General features: G+C 34.6%; 1 protein-coding gene across 1 annotated transcript in view; it reads left to right on the top strand.

Moving 5' to 3' along the window:
* The window catches only part of CCDC15 (coiled-coil domain containing 15), a 70,177-nt gene extending 52,578 nt beyond the window's left edge, over positions 1–17,599 (top strand). The window contains exons 14-16 of the mRNA XM_069468726.1: positions 15,545–15,721; positions 16,048–16,196; positions 17,421–17,599. Of these exons, the coding sequence (XP_069324827.1) occupies positions 15,545–15,721; positions 16,048–16,196; positions 17,421–17,542 (448 nt within the window). The 3' untranslated portion in view covers positions 17,543–17,599. The remainder of the gene's footprint in view (positions 1–15,544; positions 15,722–16,047; positions 16,197–17,420) is intronic.
* The last annotated feature ends 3,082 nt before the right edge of the window (positions 17,600–20,681 follow it).

Here is a 20,681-nt window from a genome sequence, read left to right as displayed (position 1 = left end):
AAAATTCCTATCACCTAGTGATGTTGTGGCCATCTTAATGTTGTAGCACAGTGCATCATGTGTTTATGGTGATGCTGGTATAAACAAACCTATTGTGCTGCCAGTCATAAGAAATCTCAGAGGACTCAAACAAATGGAAAAACATATCATGTTCATGAATAGGTAGAATCAACATTGTTAAAATGTCCATACTACCCAAAGTGATTTATAAATTCAGTGCAATCCCTATCAAGTTACTGAAGTCATACTTTACAGATCTAGAAAAAATAATTCTATGCTTTGTTTGGAACCAGAAAAGAGCCTGAATAGCCAAAGCAATCTTAAGCAAAAAAAAAAAAAAAAATCTGGAGGCATCATATTCCCAGACTTCAAACTATACTACAAGGCTATAGTAACCAAAACAGTGTGGTATTGGTACAAAAATAGAGACATAGACCGATGGAACAGAACAGAGAACCCAGATATAAAACCATCTATCTACAACCTACTGATCTTTGACAAAGCAGACAACAACGTATACTGGGGAAAAGAAGCCCTATTCAATAAATGGTGCTGGGAAAATTGGATAGCCACATGCAGAAGAATGAAACAGGACCCCTACCTCTCATCACTCACAAAAATTAATTCAAGATGGATAAAAGACTTAGATCTAAGGCATGAAACCATAAGAATTCTAGAGGATCAGCTTTAACTGTTGGAAAAGTAAAAAATTAAAAAAAAAAGAATTCTAGAGGAAAATGTAGGAAAAACTCTTCTAGATATTGGCCTAGGCAAATAATTTATAACTAAGACTTCAATGGCAATCATGGCAACAGCAAAAAATAATAAATGGGACTTGATTAAAAAGCTTCTACACAGCTAAGGAAACAATCAACAGAGCAAACAGACAACCTACAGAATGGGAGAAAATATTTGCAAGCTACACATCTGATAAAGGGCTAATAACAAGAGTTTACAAAGAATTCGAGCAAATCAGCAAGAAAGAACCAAACAACCCTATTAAAAAGTGGGCAAAAGACATGAACAGAAGCTTCTCAAAAGAAGAAAAATGAATGACTAATAAACATATGAAAAAATGCCCAATGTCACTTATCATCAGGGAAATGGAAATTAAAACCACAATGAGATATCACCTTACCCCAGTTAGAATGCCTTTTATTAAAAAGTCCAAAAACAATAGCTGCTGGTGTGGCTGCAGAGAGAAAGGACTGCTTACACACTGTTGGTGGAACTGCAAATTAGTACAACCTCTGTGGAAAACACTTTGGAGATTACTCAAAGAACTAAAAGTAGACTTACCATCCAATCTAGCAATCCCACTATTAGGTATTTACCCAAAAAAAGAAGACTTTTCATCAAGAAGACACCTGTACTCGAAAGTTTATGGCAGCACAATTTACAGTTGCAAAGATGTGGAATCAACCCAAGTGCCCATCAGTTCATGAGTGGTTTAATAAAATACGGTATACGTATACTATGGAGTACTACTTGGCCATAAAAAAGATGAATTAATACCTTTTGTAACAATCTGGGTGGAACTGGAGACCATTTTCCTAAGTGAAGTATCTCAAGAATGAAAAAAAAAAATACCATTTGTACTCACTATTAAAATAGAACTAATCAATGAGCGCACCTGTGCACAGACGGAAGTAAAACTCAGTGGAAATCAACCAGGGGGGATGAGGGTGGAGGGGAGAGGAATAAACAAACTTAATGAGTACTATGAACACTATTTGGGTGATGGGCACACCGGTAGCCGGGACTCAAGCATTACAAAAACGATCCATGTAACCTAAAACATTTGTACCCCCTTAATATTTTGAAATAAAAAAAAAGAATTAAAACAAGTTGGTACTAGCATTATCTTAATTTTATAGGCTTTTAATATTTTAAAGTATTTTAATAAGTAAAAATTAAATACCAAAAAATGTAGCACATAAAATAAGTACACTACATAATAAATTGATGATTATAATAAGCAACTCTGTTACTGGTTTATGTATTTACTGTACTTTTTATTGTTATCTTAGAGTATACTCCTACATATAAAAAAAAGTTAACCATAAAACAGCCTCAGGCAGGTCCTTCAGGAGGTGTTCCAGAAGAAGGCATTGTTATCACAGGAGATGACAGTTTCCTGAGTGTTATTGCCCCTGAAGACCTTCCAGTGAGACAGGATGTGGAGGAGGAAGACATGATATTGATGATCCTGGCCCTGGCCCTATCTATGTAGGCCTAGGTTAATGTGTGTGTTTGTGTCTTAGTTTTTCACAAAAAAAGGTAAAGAAATAATAAAAAATTTAAAAAACAGAAAATAATGGGCAGACATGATAGCTCATACTTATAATCCCAGCACTTTGGGATTATACGGTGGGAGGATCACTTGAGGCCAGAAGTTCAAGACCAGCCTGCACAACATACTGAGACCCTGTCTCTACAAAAAGGAAAAAAAGAAATTAGCCAGGCATGATGGCGCATGTCTATATTCCTAGCTACTGCGGAGGCTGTGCCAGGGGGATCACTTGAGCCTGAGAGATGGAGGTTGCACTGCACTCCAGTCTGGACAACAGAGCAAGACCCCATCTCAGGAAAAAAAAAAGCTTATAGACTAAGTGTATACAGAAAGAAAATAGTTTTATACAGCTATACAATCTATTTGTGTTTTAAGCTAAGTGTTATCACGAAAGAGTCAAGTTAAAAAATGAAAGTTTATAAAGTAAAAAGTTGCCATAAACCAAGGTTAATTTATTATTGAAGAAAGAAAAACTTTTTTGTAAACTTAGTGTAGTCTAAGTATGCAGTGTTTATAGTCTACAGTAGTGTCCAGGAATGCTCTAGGCCTTCACAGTTACTCCCCACTCACGCACTGACTCACCCAGAGCATCTTCCAGTCCTACAAGCTCCATTCCTGGTAAATGCCTTATAGAAGTGTACCATTTTTTATCTTTTATACCATATTTTTACTGCACCTTTTTTTATGTTTAGATATGTTTATAGACACAAATACTTGCCATTGTGTATTCAGTACTGTAACATGCTGTATAGGTTTGTAGCCTCTGAGCAGTAGGCAATAGCATATAGTCTAGGTGTGTATAGGCTGTACCATCTAGGTTTATGTAAGGACACTCTATGATGTTGTCACAACAAAATCACCTAAAGATGCATTTCTTAGAATATATCTCCATCAATAAGTGGTGCATGACTATAAATAGATCATTATAATACCATGTATTTAGTGTTAGAACATGGGGAGGTGTGGTTTAGAACGTGGGGAGATATGTGTTCAAGATCCAGCACTGCTACCTACCAGCTGTGTGACTTTGGGAAAGTTATCTGTGTAATCCTCAGTTTCTTCTTTGTAAAAATAAGGATAATAATGGCATATACCTCATAAACTTGCTGTGAAGATTAAATGAGGTAACATGTAAATGTGCTTAGTACAGAATCAGGCATATTGTATGTGCTCAATAAGTGTTAGTTGCTGCTATTATCATTAGAAGAAAAATGTACAAGAATATATGGGAGCACAGAGACTGTTTTGAAACCAAAATTGGGGGTATGAGGTGGCAGGAGGAAAGGGAAGACTTCCTGAGCTGAGTTTTGAAGGATTAGTGGAAATAGTATAAGACAAAATGGAATTGAATTGGGGAAAGAGTGGGTAGGAATTCGGGCAAAAGGAATAGCATTGCAAAAGCAGTGATTCGTGAGAGAACCTGACGCTTCTGAGTTTAATGTGGTTGGAACTAAAGGAATGGCAATAGGTGAGCCTTAAGAAATAAGGAAAGACACGATCATAAAGAGCTTAGTATATCATGAAAAAGGATTTGGACTTTATCCTGAAAAGTGAGGGCCCATTTAGAGGCATCATGGGGAATAGACAAGATGACTAAGACTAAATGTTAGGTTGTCAAAGTAACATACTTAGAGAAGAGAGGTGAAATTAATTTTCTAAAAGATTATTATATACTACTTTCTGTGTGTCAAGTGCTTTACATAGATGGAACAGTCCTGCAAGGACCTTCATTGAGTTTTTGCCATGTTCTAGGCATGGTGTTTGAGTGTTTTAGAGGCATTGGCTCATTTACTCATTTCAATAACCTTATGTAAGGTAGATTTGATTATTATTTTCATTTTACAGTGAGAAAATGAGCCCTAGAGAGGTTAAGTAATTTGCTAAGATTAAGATCACATTTAGCAAGTAGCAGAACTGGGATTCAACCCCACATTTATTGGACTTCATCACCTAACTTCTTTGAAGTCTGTAACATGGCCTGTCACATAAGACAAGGCCAGGGAGGCAAAGAGGAGGCAGTTTTAAGAGTAGTTAAGAGAACTGATAGGATTTTGTCAGGAGAGAATTCAAGGATAAGTCCCAGATTTATGGTTTGGGCCACCAGGTACATAGGGTACTATAAAACAGATTTGCCAGGAAGGCTGTAGAGGTGAAGAGGATAAGTTTAGTTTGGGGCATAATTGGGTTTAAGGTGCTTAAAGGAGATCTAAGTAGAGAGTCCAGTAGGAAATGTTAAATTATTCTTAGTAGTGATTTCTTTTTTTTGTTTTTGTTACATTATTTTTTTTTACATATTAATGGGATACATGTGAAATTTTGTTACATCCAATATATAATGATCAAATTCAGAGTATTAATCATTTCTAGCCATTGGGTACATTTCAAGTCCTCTTTTCTAGCTATTTTGAAAGGTATAATACATTGTTGTTAACTGCAGTCACCCTAGTCTGCTATCATGCATTAGAACTTACTCCTTTCTGAAATCACTAAGGAAGAATACTATCAGAATCAGGGAATGGAGAGACAGAGAGAAAGGTTGAACAGAAAAACAAGCTCAGTAGGGAGAGATTTAGACTGTGTTAGATTAGACTTTAATCTTGTTGTACCAACAAGGCATATTTCTTCCTCCTTCTTGAGAAGTTATTTTTCTAACAGGACACCTCTTTTACTCCTGAAATAAGTAAACCTGTTTCTTAATCTTAGAAGCGGGATTTCTTTTATTTGAAAATATTGGTGTTGGCAAATTTCTGTGATTTCTCAGGAAGAAAGAATCCATAGTCAAAAGATAGCCCTCACTTTTGGTTCTAGGACTCTATTTTAGTACAACTTTGTAAAGAATTAGTAGTGTGGCTTTATCATATGAAAGATGACTAACAAAAAGTTTATAAATTGTTGAAATTATAAGAATGTATATTTTTAATGCAGTTTCTCTGTGGTATCACCATACTTTCAGGATTCTTTTCAAGATGTAAATACTGACATCTACTTGTTGTTTAGTTATGCAAACGTGCAGTCTAGCAAGTTTATAAACCAATTAGCAGTCTTTTATATTCTTACCTCTCTTTTACTGAAAGCCCTGACACTGGTTTCAGAATCCCTTCTGGCATAACCAGAAAAGCACTATCATTGTATTCATATTCGTTGCTCTGGGAAAAACAGATGTATTGACACTGATTTCTGACCTACTCTAGTTTCTATTGTGTATCAACTAAAAGGTATATTTACAACAAAAGCTTTGAAGACATTAGAGAAGAATAGAAACTTGTTTTAGAATAATTGTTTTTATCAACTTTTCTGGTTGGCACTATTATGTTTAATGTTATGATCCCTTCTGAAACTACTATATGGCAGTTTTTCTTAACTTGAGAATCTGACCAAAGCTGTGGATTCTTTTCCCAGGAATATACCTGTGAGACATCAAGTGGAGATGTCAAATTGTAGGTAGATAAATAGGTTTGAATCTCAGGGGAATGGTCTATGGCGGAGCTGTAGCTTTGTGAGTTACAGGTGGTAGTGGGTGGCAACTGAAGCAGAGGGCATACATAAAGTCACCTGGGGAGAGGGCTTAGGACTGATCTGTGAGGAACAAAATGTAGGGAAGATAGGCTTGCAAAGGAGACGAGGATGGTGCAGAGGGGTATACAAGGAAATTCAGGGAAAGTGTATATTACAGAGGCTGAGGAAGAGAAAGTTTTCAAGAAGGAAGGAGTGGTTACCAATGTTAAATATTTCTGAGAGGGCAAGTAAAATGAGGACTAAAATGCTCAATCAGGGTTTCTCAACCTTTTCTTCATTATTCCCCTATGGAACCTTTTTAGACATTTTTTTTCCTAATTCCCCTCCCCCATAAAATTTTAATACACAGATATAATGTATTTCTGTTTATATACTATGAGTTTTTAGAGAGCCACAAACTATTGTAATATCTAAGTCTTTTTGCCCACTTGGGGACAATATTGCCCCTACGAAGAACCTGTAGGCCACCAATGACCTTACGGCAAGAAGTTTTGGTAGGATGATAGATCTTAAAGCCATATTGGAGTGGACCAGAAGTGAGGAAATGAGACAGAAAATCTAGACAACTCTCTTTCAAGATGTTTGTGAGGAGAGGAATAGCTATGAGAAGAGGGAGAGAGGCTGTTTCCATTGTTTCTAGTAATCATTCTGTTACCAAGAGCTAAGGTGTTGACACTTGAAAAACAATGCTGACGTGTTTCCTTAGCCCTTAGTTTACTGGTGTAGGGAATCGTTGGCATGGAGAATTACACTAAGTAAGTTTCTCTGTCGTCATTCATTTGTATCCATTTAAACTTCATCATTGAAAACCTCAATTTGATTCATTGTTTACAGGAAAATCTTTTAGCATTTTCTTATTTCACAAGGTTAGGAGTTATTGAACTTAACAAATATGAATGTTACTTTCCTTTACTGGCTCTTTTTAGAATAAGATCTGTATGTAGTAGATCCCTAACCTAGGGCATATGTGATGTTAGGCTCATTTTTAACTTTTGTGCTTTCTTAATCTTTTTCATTTATTCTCCAACTCATTTCACACATTATTTTAAGAAAGCAAAGTGGCACATATTTTAAAGTCAAGTGTGATGTGTGTGTGTGCCTATTTTGGCCTTTTTCCACATTACCTTCCTCACATTCCTAGTACATTGCCTAATATACCTTTAAATCTTAATCTTCCCTGGTTTAAAAACATATCCCTCTGCCCAAGTTGCAATAATGAGATTTTCACCTCTCCCCTATTATAACTTTATGTTGCATTTGAGTTTGAATGAAACCATAAAAACTATGTTCTATACTCTTCGAGGAATACTCAATTTAGATTTGCAGTTGTAGCTCAGGAAAGACTAGCAAGTGTGGGAGAGCAGTTGTAAGAAAATCCTTGTTTAAAGTGGCCTTGTCACTAGAGGTGGCCAATGATTAGCTGTGAGAATCTGGACAGACTCGGTTTCACAACTACCACCTCTTGTCTATTTTTCCAGCGCCTGATCTTTTAGTGTTCGTAGGATGGCTTCTTGGTTTTTAACTTATACCTGTGTTAATCTTAACAAAATGGAAGGCTGTAATTCCACTGGAGTCAATGGCCTGCCACAAATGGATAGAAGCCCAGAATTTTCAGCAGTCCATGGGTTATTGAAGTGGTGCGAGTGTGGATTGGCCTCATACTACTGTTCAGAAAACAATAGCTCATTTGTCTCAAAGTAATTTTAGCAACTGGCCTCATCAGCATGTGTTTATGAGTTCTAGTCTTGAGTCAGTCAAATTTCTTAACAAAAGCTCTTTACTTACATTTTTTGATGAGCTGCTTATTTCCTCTCTACTTGTAAGTGGAGATTTTTTAATAGGCATAATTGATGCATAATAAACTATACATATTTAAAGTATAGAATTTGATAATTTGTGACACACACACGCACACAAAACCACCCCCACAGTAAGATAGTAAATATATCTATCATCCCCAAAGTGTCCTCATGGCCTTGGAAGTCCCTCCTTCCCTCCCCTCCCTACCACTTCCTCCCCAGGCAACTACTGATCTGCTTTCTGTCACCCTAGATGGGTTTACATTTTCTAGTGTTTTATATACAGGGAATCATGCAACATGTACTCTTTTGAGTCCAGCTCTTTTTACTCAGCTGGATGATTTTGAGATCCATCCTTCTTGTTGTGTGCATCAAGAGTTCATTCCTTTTTGTTGCTAAATAGTATTCTATTGTGTGGGTATGCCACAATTTGTTTATCCATTTATGGACTGATGAACATTTGAGTTGTTTCCAGTTGGGGATATTATAAAGCTGCAGTCAACATTACTATGCAAGTCTTTGTATAGACATATATTACCTTTTCTCTTGGGTGAATACCTACCAGTATAATGGCCGAATCATATGGTAGGTGTATATTTCATTTTTAAAGAGACTGTTAAACTTTTTCAAAGTGTTCGTACCACTTTATATTACCACCAGCGGTGTACAAGGGGGTTTCAAGTTTCTTTACATCCTCACCGACACTTGCCATGGTCAGCCTTTTTCATTTTAGCTATTTGAATAGGTGTGTAGGTGGTAGTAGGTATTTATAATTGTAGTGTGCATTTCCTGAATAATTGATGCATAATAAATTATACATATTTAAAGTATATGTATATGAATATCTCTTCATGTGTTTATTTGCCAACCATATATCATTTTTGGTGGTCCATTCAATCCTAAATTTTTAAATTGGATTGTTGTCTTATTGTTGAGTTTTGAGAGTTCTTTAATATAATCTAGATACAAGTCCTTTATCAGATATATGCTTTGCAAAGATTTTCTCCCAGTCTGTGGTATGTCTTTTCATCTTAACATTGTCTTTTAAAAAGCAGAAGTTTTATTTTATTTATTTTTTGTAATTGAGATTTTATTGGTCGTGGTGAGGATCAGTACACAAACATTTCAATTTGTACCCAATTCATAAAATACATACTGAAAATCTAAAAAGTCATATATTGTAATTCTTTTTTAAACAGTTACTTTACAGCTTAAAATGTGGAGGTAAATTTTCCTTAAGAGGATATCAAGTACCAGTGTCTTCAAATGTTGATAAGTTGTTACATAAGTCCTACCAATTCACAATTTATTGTCACATACGCTGCATACTCAAATTTTCAGTCTTTCACAATCTTTAAATTTAACATTTCTCCCAGGAAAATATATACATGGCTAATAAGCACATGAAAATATGCTCAACATCATTAGTTATTGGGAAATACAAAACGAAACCATGAGATTCTACCTACTAGAATGGCTATAAGAAAAAGAAGACAGATAAAAATTAGTGTTGGTGAGAGTGTGGAAAAATTGGAATCCTGTACATGGCTGGTGGGAAATGTAAAATTCAGCCATTTTGGAAACTAACACCCCAAATGTCTAAAAACTGATGAATAGAAAAATAACATGTGATATATACATACAATGGAATATCAGCAATAAAAATGAAAATAGTACTATTAATACTATAACATGGATACACTTTGAAACCATTATGCCAAATGAAAGAAGCTAATAAAAAAAGACCACCTATTTTATGATCACATTTATATGAAATGTCTAAACTAGGCAAATCTATAGAAATAGAAAAATAAGTGATTGCTAGGGTGGGGGGCTGGTGGTGCAAAGGTGGAGAGTGACTGCTCATGAGTACAAGATTTCTTTATGGGGTGATGAAAATGTTCTCAAATTACATTATGGTCATGGTGAACTTTGTGGTTTATAAATTGTATCTCAGTAAAAGTGTTAAAGAAAATGAGTTGTCCATATATATGGATTTATTTCTGACTTTCTCCTCTGTTCCACTCATCTGTTTGTCTATACTTAACACTAATACTATGAGGTTCTGATTAGTGCAGCTCTGTAGTAAAGTTTGAAATCAGATAGATTTAGGCCTTCCATTTCTTTATTTTCACAGTTGTCTTGGCTATTTTAAGGCCCTTGCATTTCTATGTGAATTTAAAAATCAGTGTTTCAGTTTCTACAAAAAAGCCTTCTTGGATTTTGATTGGGATTGTGTTCATGCTATAGATCATTTGGGGAAAATTTAGAATTGACATTTTAACAATATTTAGTCTTCTAACCTATGAACAGATATATCTCTCCATTTATGTAGGCCTTCTTTAATTTTTTACTAGCAATATTTTATAGTTTTTAGTGTATAGGTCATTCATGTCTTTTGTCAAATCTATCGCTAAGTACTTCATATTTTTGATGCTATTATAAATGGTACTTTTTTAAAATTTCCATTTCTGATTGTATATGGAAATGTACAATTTTGGATTGATTTTTGGATATTTATTCTATGCCCTGCAACCTTACTAAACTTATTTATTAGTTCCATTGGATTTTTTTACATGGTGATTAAGTCATTTTCAAATAAAGACAGTTTTTCTTCTTTCTTTAAATCTAGATGTCTTTTATTTCTTTTTCTTACGAGACTGCACTGGCTAGAACCTCTAGTACAATGTTGAATAAAAGTGGTGAGAATGGCCAGTCCCTGATCTTAGAGAGAAAGCATTTGACCAGTCTTTCGCCATTAAGTGTATAATGTTAGCTGTAGCTTTTTCGTACATACCCATTATCAGACTGAGGACGTTTCCTTCTCTTCCTAGTTTGTTGAGAATTCTTATCAGGAAGGGGGTTGAATTTTTTCAAATTATTTTTCTCTCTGTTGAAATAATCATATGCTTTTTAAAGTTTGTGTGTATGTGAATTACATTGTTTAATTTTTGAATATTAAAGCAACTCTGTGTTCCTGGGGTACACTAACTTGGTAATAATGTATTATCTTTTTATAATAATATGTTGTTTGATTAGATTTGATAACGTTTTGTTTGGAATTTTTGTATCCATGTTCTGCAAGATATTGGCTTGTACTTTTCTTTCTCTAAAAAGCTATTTGTGTAATATATTTGTCAGGTTTTGATTTAAGGGTAATGCTGGCCTCATAGAATGAGTTGGGAAGTATTCCCTCTTCAATTTTATTGGAAAAGTTTATATAGAATTGGTAGTATTTCTAAGTTGCCAAATTTAGTTATTAAGTTACAAAATTTATTAGTATAAAGTTGTTCTTAGTCTTCCATTATCCTCTTAATATCTGTAGAATCTGTAGTGATATCACCTTTTATTTTTGATATTAATAATCTGTCCTTTTTTTCATGATCAGACTGGCTTGAGATCTATCAATTTTATTGATCTTTTCAAAGAACTAGCTTTTGATTGTGTTAATTTTTTTTCTATTATGTTTCTGTTTCCTATTTCACTGATTTCTGTTTCAATCTCTATTACAGGTTGAGTATCCCTTTTCTGAAATGCTTGGGACTAGAAGTGTTTTGGATTCCAGATTTTTTCAGACTTTGAAATATTTGCATTATACTATTAATAGTTCAGCATCCCTAGTCTAAAATCCAAAGTGCTCCAGTGAGCATGTCCTTTGAATATCATGTTGGTGCTGAAAAAGTTTCAGATTTTGGAGCATTTCGGATTTCAAATTTTTGGATTAGGGATACTCAACCTTTATACTTTTTCTTCTGCTTTCTTTAGCCTTGATTTTCTCTTCTTCTTTTTTTTTCTGAGGTCATTGATGTGAGACCTTTTTTTTTTCTAATATAAGTATTTAGTGATATAAATTTCCACTAAATACTCTTTAGCAACATGAATAGATTCATTTTTATTCACTTTAAAATTCCTTTTAATTTCAGGTGGGTGCATGGGCGGGAAGATCACTTGAACCCAGGAGTTCAAGACCAACCAGGCAACATGGCGAAACACCATCTCTAAAAAATACATATTTTTTTCTCATTTTCTCTTTTTTTTTCTTCTTTGAGCATAGGTTATTTAGAAGTAAGTGTATTTAGTTTCCATGCATTTGGGGATTTTACAAGGATCTGTTTGTTACTGATTTCTAATTTGATTCCATTATGGTGCAAGAGTAGTGTGCCATATATGGGGCTTGAATCCTTTCAGTTTTATAGCCCAGAATGTGGCCTCTCTTGCTAAATATTCCAAGTTCAAAACCTAACAATATAAGAATATGTATTCTGCTGTTCTGTAAGTGTTGTGGAGTGTTCTGTAAATGTCCATTAAGACAAGTTTGTTAATAGTGTTGGTCAACTCTACTATATCCTTGCCATTTTCTGCCTACTTATTCTATCAACAATTGAGAGAAGGGTGTTGAAATCTGTGCTGTAACCGGATTTGTATCTCCTTGTAGTTCTGTCAGACAATGCTTCACATATTTTGAAGCTCTGTTGTTAGGTACATAAATGTTTAGGGTTGTTATATCTCCTTAATTGATTCACTCTTTTATAATTATGAAGTGATCTTTATCTCTGATAATTTTCTTTGCTCTGAAATCTGAATTGTCTGATATTACCTATATAGCTAATCTCCACTCCAGCCTTCTTTTAACTAGTCTATCATGGTATATCTTTTCTATCATTTTATTTTTAACTTATTTGCACCTTTATATTTAAGATGCATTTCTTGTTCACAGCATATATTTGGGTCTTGACTTTTGTCAGATCTGATAGTCTCTGCCTTTTAATTGTGGTGTTTAGGCCATTTACCTTTGATATAATTATTAATTGCATTAAATAGTATATCATCTTGCTGTTTGTTTTTCATTTGTTCTACCTGTTCTTTGTCCCCTTTTTTCTCTTTTGCTGTCTTCTTTTGAATTACTTTTGTATTTTTATGATTCCGTTTGATCTCCTTTGTTGACATATTAACTATAACCCTTTGTTTTGTCATTTTATTGGTTCTAGGGTTTATTGTATGTAGCACTAACTTTTCACAGTCTACCTTCAAGTGATACTGTATTACTTCATGAATAGTTTAAGAAATCTTACAATAGTATACTTCCATTTCTCCCACTTCATCCTTTATGCTTTTTACTTTTACATACAAAATACATTATTATTATTATTTTGTTTTAAATAGACAGTTGTTACTTACAGAGATTTAAATAATAAGAAAAACCTTATATATGTATATGACCTATAATATCATTTTCCTCCTGCCTGAAGGACATCTTTTAACATTTGTTGTAGTTGTAAGTCTACTGGAGATGAATTCTTTCAGCTTTATATGTTTGAAAACAAGTTATTTCATCTTTTTTAAATTCACTTATTCATGTATTTATGTGACATGTTTTTTAAATTGTAAAAACACATAAAATTTACCATCTTAACTCATTTTTAAGTGTACATTTCAGTAGTGTTAAGTATAGTCACATTGTTTTTTTTTTTGTTTTTTTTTTTTTGTTGTTGAGACAGAGTCTCACTTTGTTGCCCAGGCTAGAGTGAGTGCCGTGGCGTCAGCTTAGCTCACAGCAACCTCAAACTCCTGGGCTTAAGCGATCCTACTGCCTCAGCCTCCCGAGTAGCTGGGACTACAGGCATGCGCCACTAAGCCCGGCTAATTTTTTCTATATAGATTTTTAGGTGTCCATATAATGTCTTTCTATTTTTAGTAGAGACGGGGTCTCGCTCAGGCTGGTCTCGAACTCCTGACCTTGAGCAATCCACCCGCCTCGGCCTCCCAGAGTGCTAGGATTACAGGCGTGAGCCACCGCGCCCGGCCTTAGTCACATTGTTTTGAAACAGATCTCTGGAACTTTTTTTCATCTTGCAAATCTGAAATTCTATATCCATTAAACAACTCCCCTTTTCTCTTTGCTCTAACCCTCCAGTAACTGCTATTCTATTATACTTTGTAATTCTGTGAGTTTGACTTTCTTAGGCCTTCATATAAGTAGAATTGTCTTCATATAAGTAGAACATTGTCTTTTTGTGACTGGCTTATTTCATTTGGCATAGTGTCCTTAAGGCTCATCCATGTTGTTGAATATGACAAGTTTTTCTTTTTAAGGCTGATTAATATTCCATTGTATGTATATACTACATTTTGTTTACCCATTCATCCTCTGATGGACATTTGGGTTGCTTTCACCTCTTAGCTGTAATGAATTAATGCTGTTGTGAACATGTGTGTGCAAATATCTCCTTGAGACCCTGCTTTCAATTATTCTGAATGTGTACCCAGAAGTGAGATTGTTGATCATATGGTGGCTCTATTTATACTGTCTTGAGAAACCTCCATATGTTTTTCATAGTGGCTGCACCAGCAACAGTGCACAAGGGTTTTACTTTCCTATATCCTCACCAACACTTGTTACTTTCTGGTTTTTTGATAGTAGCCATCCTAATGGGTGTGAGGTGATAATTTCAGTGTGGTTTTGGTTTGCATTTCCCTGATGATTAGTGATAATGAGCATCTTTTCATATGCATATTGGCCGATTTGTATATCATCTTTGGAGAAATGTTTAAGTTCTTTACCCATTTTTTAATCTGATTATTTGGAGGTTTTTGTACTCTTTTTATTGTTTCGGATTCTTTTCCTGTGGTTCATTTTGGATAATTTCTATCTCATTGTAGTTTTGAAACTGTAGTTTTTATTTCTGTAAGTTTGATTTCAGTCTTTTTTATATCTTAACTTTTTGAACATATAGAATATAATTGTAGTAACCATTTTGATGTCCTTCTCTGCTAATTCTAACACCTGTGTCAGTTCTAGGTCATTTTAATTGATTGATTATTCTCCTCTTGTTTTCCTGCCTCTTTGCATGCTTGGTAATCTTTGGTTGGATGTCTGACATTGTGAATTTTACCTTGTTGATTGCTGAATATCTTTGCATTCCTATAAATTTCCTTGGGCTTTGTTTCGGTATGCTGTTAAGTTACTTAGAGGACTTGATTTTATAATTTGTTAGGTGGCTCATGAGCAGTGCTCAGTCTAGAACTAATGTTAGTCCCTACGACTAAGGTAAGATTTTCCTGAATACTCTACCTAAATCCCTGTGAATTATGAGTTTTTCACGTCTGACTCGTGGGAACAAGCACTATTTCCAGTGCTGTGTGAACTGTAGGCACTGTTGCCTCTTATTTGGGGTGGTTCTTTCCCTAGCCTCAGGTCATTTCCTCGCACACGTGGGCCAGTCAGTGCTCTGCTGTGTGCTAGGAGGAGACTCTTTGTTCAACTCTTGGGTTCTCTCTCTGAGCAGCTTTCTTCTCTCTGGTATTTTGTCTTGTGAACTCTACTTGCCTTTGTCTCCCTGCACTCATAGCTCTGTCTCCTCAACTCAAGGAGCCCACCGGTCTCCACTTTAATTCCCTTGTCCCATGCCACTGTCCAGAAACTTTTAAGGTAGTAATCTTCGGCACTTACAGAGCTTACTTACTTCACTTGTTTCCCATCTGTCGGGAACCAGTGCCTTTTGTTGCCTGATGTCCAGTGTCTTGAAAACCATTGTTTCTTGTATTTGTCTGGTTTACTTCTTTACTTTTTAAATTTTTTTTTTTGGTTGTTTAAGGTAGGAGGACAAATCCAGGCCTTGCTACTCTATTTTGGCCAGAAACAGAAGTCCTGTTTACTTGTAGTTTTGACCTGAGAAGGCTCTTGTGCTGGAATTCTTATAGAAAAACTCTTTTAATAGCAGCCGTTGCTCATTCTCTTTTAAAAGAATATGTAGATAGATGAGATAGAGGATAAACTCAAATCAGCCAGCAGGAATTTTTACAGATATTCTTTGGGTATTAAACTGATTTCCTGATTCCTTTGTTTCTGGGAATTTCTTGAGTTATTTGGATCTAGAAGCTAATTTTAAATAATAATTTTATGAAATTCCTAACTACATTATAATTTTATTCTCAGAATTAAGAAAAAGAGAGAGCAACAACGTTATGCTGAAGAGCAGAGGATCTTAAGAATGAGTGTTCATGAAGAACCATATCCAGAGGAGAGGATGAGTGAGGTATTAGCCCAGTTACAACTTGAAGAAATAAAAGGAGCCAGAGAAAAACAGCAACAGAGAGAAAAGGAATACCTAAGGTAATCTGAAAAGTTCTGCATGAAATTCTGGCTCTAGAGGAGACTTAGTAGGGAGTCAGTGTTCTCATTTTTCTTAAATGAGAATTGACTGTGTCTTCTCATACTTTTCCTCATTTAGGGGTTCATAACTTCACCAAATAGGGAATCTTTCTTGATTCCCTAGTACTGTTTGGGAATAGCACTGCAATTTTCCCAGTACAAAGAGGAAAAGTTGAGACACAGAGCTATGAAATAGTTTTAACAGTTAAAGCTGGTTGTAAAATCAGGATTCGTACTCACTCTCTTTCTAGTAGTTCACTTTGCCTGATCATACTTTATTTTTATAGATATGTAGAAGCTTTACGAGCCCAGATCCAGGAGAAAATGCAGCTGTATAATATTACTTTACCTCCGCTGTGCTGTTGTGGTCCTGATTTTTGGGATGCCCATCCTGATACCTGTGCCAATAATTGTATTTTCTATAAAAACCACAGAGGTAAGTTTCTTGAAAGAATAGTTACAGCCTAATGACAATTTTAAAAATCCATTAAGAATAGTGATAGTAGTCATTTACCATTGATTGTTTACTCTATATCAGAGACTGTTATAAACTCTTTACAAAACAATGATATGAGGCAATAAAAATAATTATAGTGAGTTATTATATATTTCTCTTCGAGATCAGTTATTTTTTTGTCCCCATTTATGCTGAGGAAATATTTTCAGCTCATTCTGTTGTAGGAGGGCTTAGGTTCAAGGTCCTTTTTTAACTGAAGACTATTATACTTTATCTTTTATGGCTATGTAAGTTAGGACTCTGTCCAGTTGAATTCCCTATTAACCCAAATATTAATACTTTAGTGGTATGTAACACAGACTTACTACCGTATATATGCACATCAGACTGCCAGTTCTACCAGGAAACAAAAGAAAATGAGGAGCAGTATATACTATATTAGGAGACCCAGCTAGAAAAAAATGGAGTCTGTCCTATTGTCACTAATGTTTCTGTTTCCTGTCCCTCCTTAAATATATTGATTTATACATTGTGGAGATTATGTAGGCCTCATGTACACAATGAAAATACTGCCAGTATTCATATTCTTAGTGCCGCATCTGTATGATTTGAGTTTCTTATCAGTCCTATGAGTTAATATTTTTTAAAACACAAATCTGGTCATGCCATTCCTCTATTCTAAAACATTACAGTCCAAAATGCATGCCATGTTTGCCATATTTTCTCTCTGGCCCCAAGCTCTACTCTAGCCTTATCAGACTTGCTATTCCCATTATATGCCATATTTTTTACACCATTTGCACCTCACTCAGTTCTCTGCTTATAATGCCTTCTTTCCTTTACTCCTGTTAATCCTTCAAGACCTACCTTAAATGTTACCACTTCTGGAAATTATTTCCATCCTTTCCTAGATAATTATTCATTCATTCCCAACTTCATTCTGTGATGACATTTTGTATATGCCTCTGGTTTGGAAATATTACATGGCAATTTAATTATTTTTGTATCCATCCTCTTCATTATCTTTTCTATCCTCACCGACTGCTTGTCATGTAGTTAATACTCAATAAATATTTATTCAGTGGATAATTAAAGTGTATGCCTATGAGACTCTGGGTAGAGAAGCAGTACTAATAGGATAGAGAGTAAGAGAGTTGTTTAGAATCTGACTTTATTGATCACTATACAAACCTTTATTTGCAGCATATACTCGGGCACTGCATTCAGTCATCAATTCCTGTGATACCTCTGAGGGAAACTCAACTCTTCGAATTGCCATTCATAATTTTGCTTCTGCACACAGACGGACTTTGAAAAATCTGTAATAAGACTCTGAAATCAACTGGTAGTATTTTGGCCTTCATTCCCCATTTAAGAGAGATTTTTTTTAAGAAAAGTTGTTAAAGTATATAGGATGTATAATCTGGAAGGAAATACTGTCCCACATAATAACTATCTTTATAATGAAACCATAAACCATTGTTTCAATCTCTGCCTTGGAACCAAGACTGAAAGTTGAAAGTTGACTTCCAAACCTGTCTCATCGTTGTTGTGAACCATATGGAGCTTATTATTTTAAAAAATGATTAGTTAGACAAGTAAGATTTCTCTTACTTTGCTTTGCTCTCATCAGAAGAGGTCATGAGAAGTCTTTGAGATTATCTCATTTATCATCTTTCTAAAACTGTATCTTTGAGCTTGACAATACTGAAAATGGCCTAGATGAAGCAAAAAGAAAGTGATGAAATGAGTTTCTGAGCATCAGTGGCCATCTGTATTGCCATTAGCTTTTCTAGTTGTGTATACGAATTAAAGATGAGAAGAATCTGAATTTGATGCATGTTTTTTCTCAAAATTTTTTTGCTCCATTATTTTTTTTTAATGTATTGCCTCTCTCCCTAGTCAGCGACATTGGACATAGGACTTTTTAATTGTATAATTTTTTATTGCAAAAAAGGGGAATAAACCCTCTGTCTTTTGAATATGTTCTATGTGAAATAATTGTGAGTGACATTTCAGAAAGGGAATCTGAAGTCAAAATGTATAAAGTCCTGCCTTATTTTTTCATCTTTAAAATATCTGGTGAATGATATGGCTAAGGGAAAATGAAATAAAAATTGCCATAGTTGATATGAATTTGTTATTTCTTCACAGTATTTCCTGATGCAAAACATGAAAAGGTTTAATATTATAAATTAAAGATAGATACTGACAGTTTCTTTTTCCTACTTTCTCTAATGTTCAGTGCTGAAGAAGTACTTAAGTTATGTCTCAAAAAATGCCTAAACATCTAGCCAGGGCATTGAAAATAAGAGACAAAATTACCTGAATGACAAAATTAACTGGTATTTAACCAGATTAATTATCCCATTCAGTCAAAGTCCTTGAAGTAATTATATACTGGATTCAGCCTTTAAGAGCTGTATTTTTTAATAGCTCTATTGAGATATAATATGCATATTATATACATTCATATACAATTCACCTGTTTAAAGTGTAAGATTTAGTGGTTTTTAGTATATTCAACAGGGTTGTGCAACTATCACCACTATCAAATTTTAGAACATTTTCAACACTCTAAAAAGAAGACCCCATGATCCAGCAATCCCATTTCTGGTGTATATCCAAAAGAATTGAAAGTAGAATCTCAAATAGATACTTGCACACCCATATTCATAGTAGCATTATTAACAATAGGCAAGAGGTAGAAGCAACTCAAGTGTTCACCAATGGATGAATGGATAAATAATTTGTGGTATATCCAATAGAATATTATTCAGTCTTAAAATGGAAGGAAATCCTGTCACATACTGCCACATTATGCTAAGTGAAATAAGGCAGTCACAAAAGAGCAAATACTGTTTTATGAGATACTAAAGTAGTCAAATTCATAGAGACAGAAAGTAAATGGTGGTTGCCAGGAGCTGGGGTTAGGAGGAAATGGGGAGTTGTTTAATGGGTATAGAGTTCCAGTTTTACAGAATGAAAAAGTTCTAGACATCAGTTTCACAGTGTAAATATACTTTACTGAACTGTTATATACTTAAAAATGGTTACAGTGATAAATTTTAGGTTATTTTTAAGGCAATTAAAGATTTTTTAAATTAGAAATAAAGAAAAGAAATCCCTCATACCCATTGGTAGTCAGTCGTCATTTTCCCTCCCCCAAGCCTCCTCCAACCCTAGGTAATCACTGATCTACTTTCTGTCCTATAGATTTGCCTATTCTGGACTTTTCATATAAATAGAATATATGATATGTGATCTTTTGTGACTAGATTCTTTCCTTTAGCATAATATTTTCAAAATTCGTCCATGTTATAGCATGTATCAGTACTTCATTGCTTTTTACTATTGTATAACAGTTTATTCTATGGATATACCACATTTTATTTATCCATTCATTAGTCAATGGACATTTGGATTGTTTTCACTTCTTAGCTATTACAAATTACTGCTTTGAACGTTTGTTTAAAAGTTTTTTTGATAGACATGTTTCATTTCTCTTGGGTGTATACCTGGGAATGGAGTTACCGGGTCCTGCGGTACCTCTGTGTTTAACCTTTTAAGAAACTGTGAACTGTTTTCCAAAGTGGCTTTACCATTTTACATTCCTGCCAGCAGTGTATAAAGGTTCAAATTTCTTCACATCTTCATCAACATTTGTCATTATCTGTCTTTTTACTTACAGCCATCCCAGTGGATATGAAGTGGTATCTCATTGTATTTTTAATTTACATTTTCCTAGTGGCTGTTGACGTTCATGTGCTTATTGGGCATTTAAAGGTCTCTTTTGGAGAACTATCTTTTCAGATCCTTTGTCCATTATATAATTGAGTTATTTATCTTTTTATTTTTGAGTTACAGGAGTTCTTATTTTTTTATTTATTTATTTATTTTATTTCATCTTATTGTTATGGGGGATACAGAATTACAGGTTACATACGTTGCCCATGTACCGCCTTTCCCCCCAAGTCAGAGCTCCAGGCGTGTCCGTTCCCCAGGTAGTGCGCGTTGCACCCATCATGTAGGTATATGTCCCTCCCCCCAGGAGTTCTTAATATATCTTATGTATAGTTCTCTTATCAGATACATGATTTACAAATGTTTTCTCCCATTCTGTGGATTGTCTTTTTGCTTTCTTGGTGGTTTTCTTTGCAGCACACAGGTTTTTTAATTTTGATAAAGTCCAATTCATTTACCTTTTGGAGAATTGTGCTTTTTTTGTCATACCTAAGAAATCATTAATTACCTAATCCAAGGTTGCAAAGATTTACTCCTGTGTGTTCTTCTAAGAGTCTTATAGTGTGGCTCTTATATTTAGGCCCATGATCCATTGTAAGCTAATTTTTATATATGGTATTAGATAGGGGTCCAGCTTCATTCATTTGCATGTGGATAACCTGTGTTCTAGCACCATTTGTTGAAGAGACTATTATTTGTGCCATTGGAATGACAATAGAT

The sequence above is a fragment of the Eulemur rufifrons genome, chromosome 6, assembly GCF_041146395.1.
Source record: "Eulemur rufifrons isolate Redbay chromosome 6, OSU_ERuf_1, whole genome shotgun sequence".
In the NCBI taxonomy this organism is placed as follows: domain Eukaryota; kingdom Metazoa; phylum Chordata; class Mammalia; order Primates; family Lemuridae; genus Eulemur; species Eulemur rufifrons.
The sequence above is the reverse complement of the archived record's forward strand: the minus strand, read 5'-3'. Positions and strand labels throughout refer to the sequence as shown.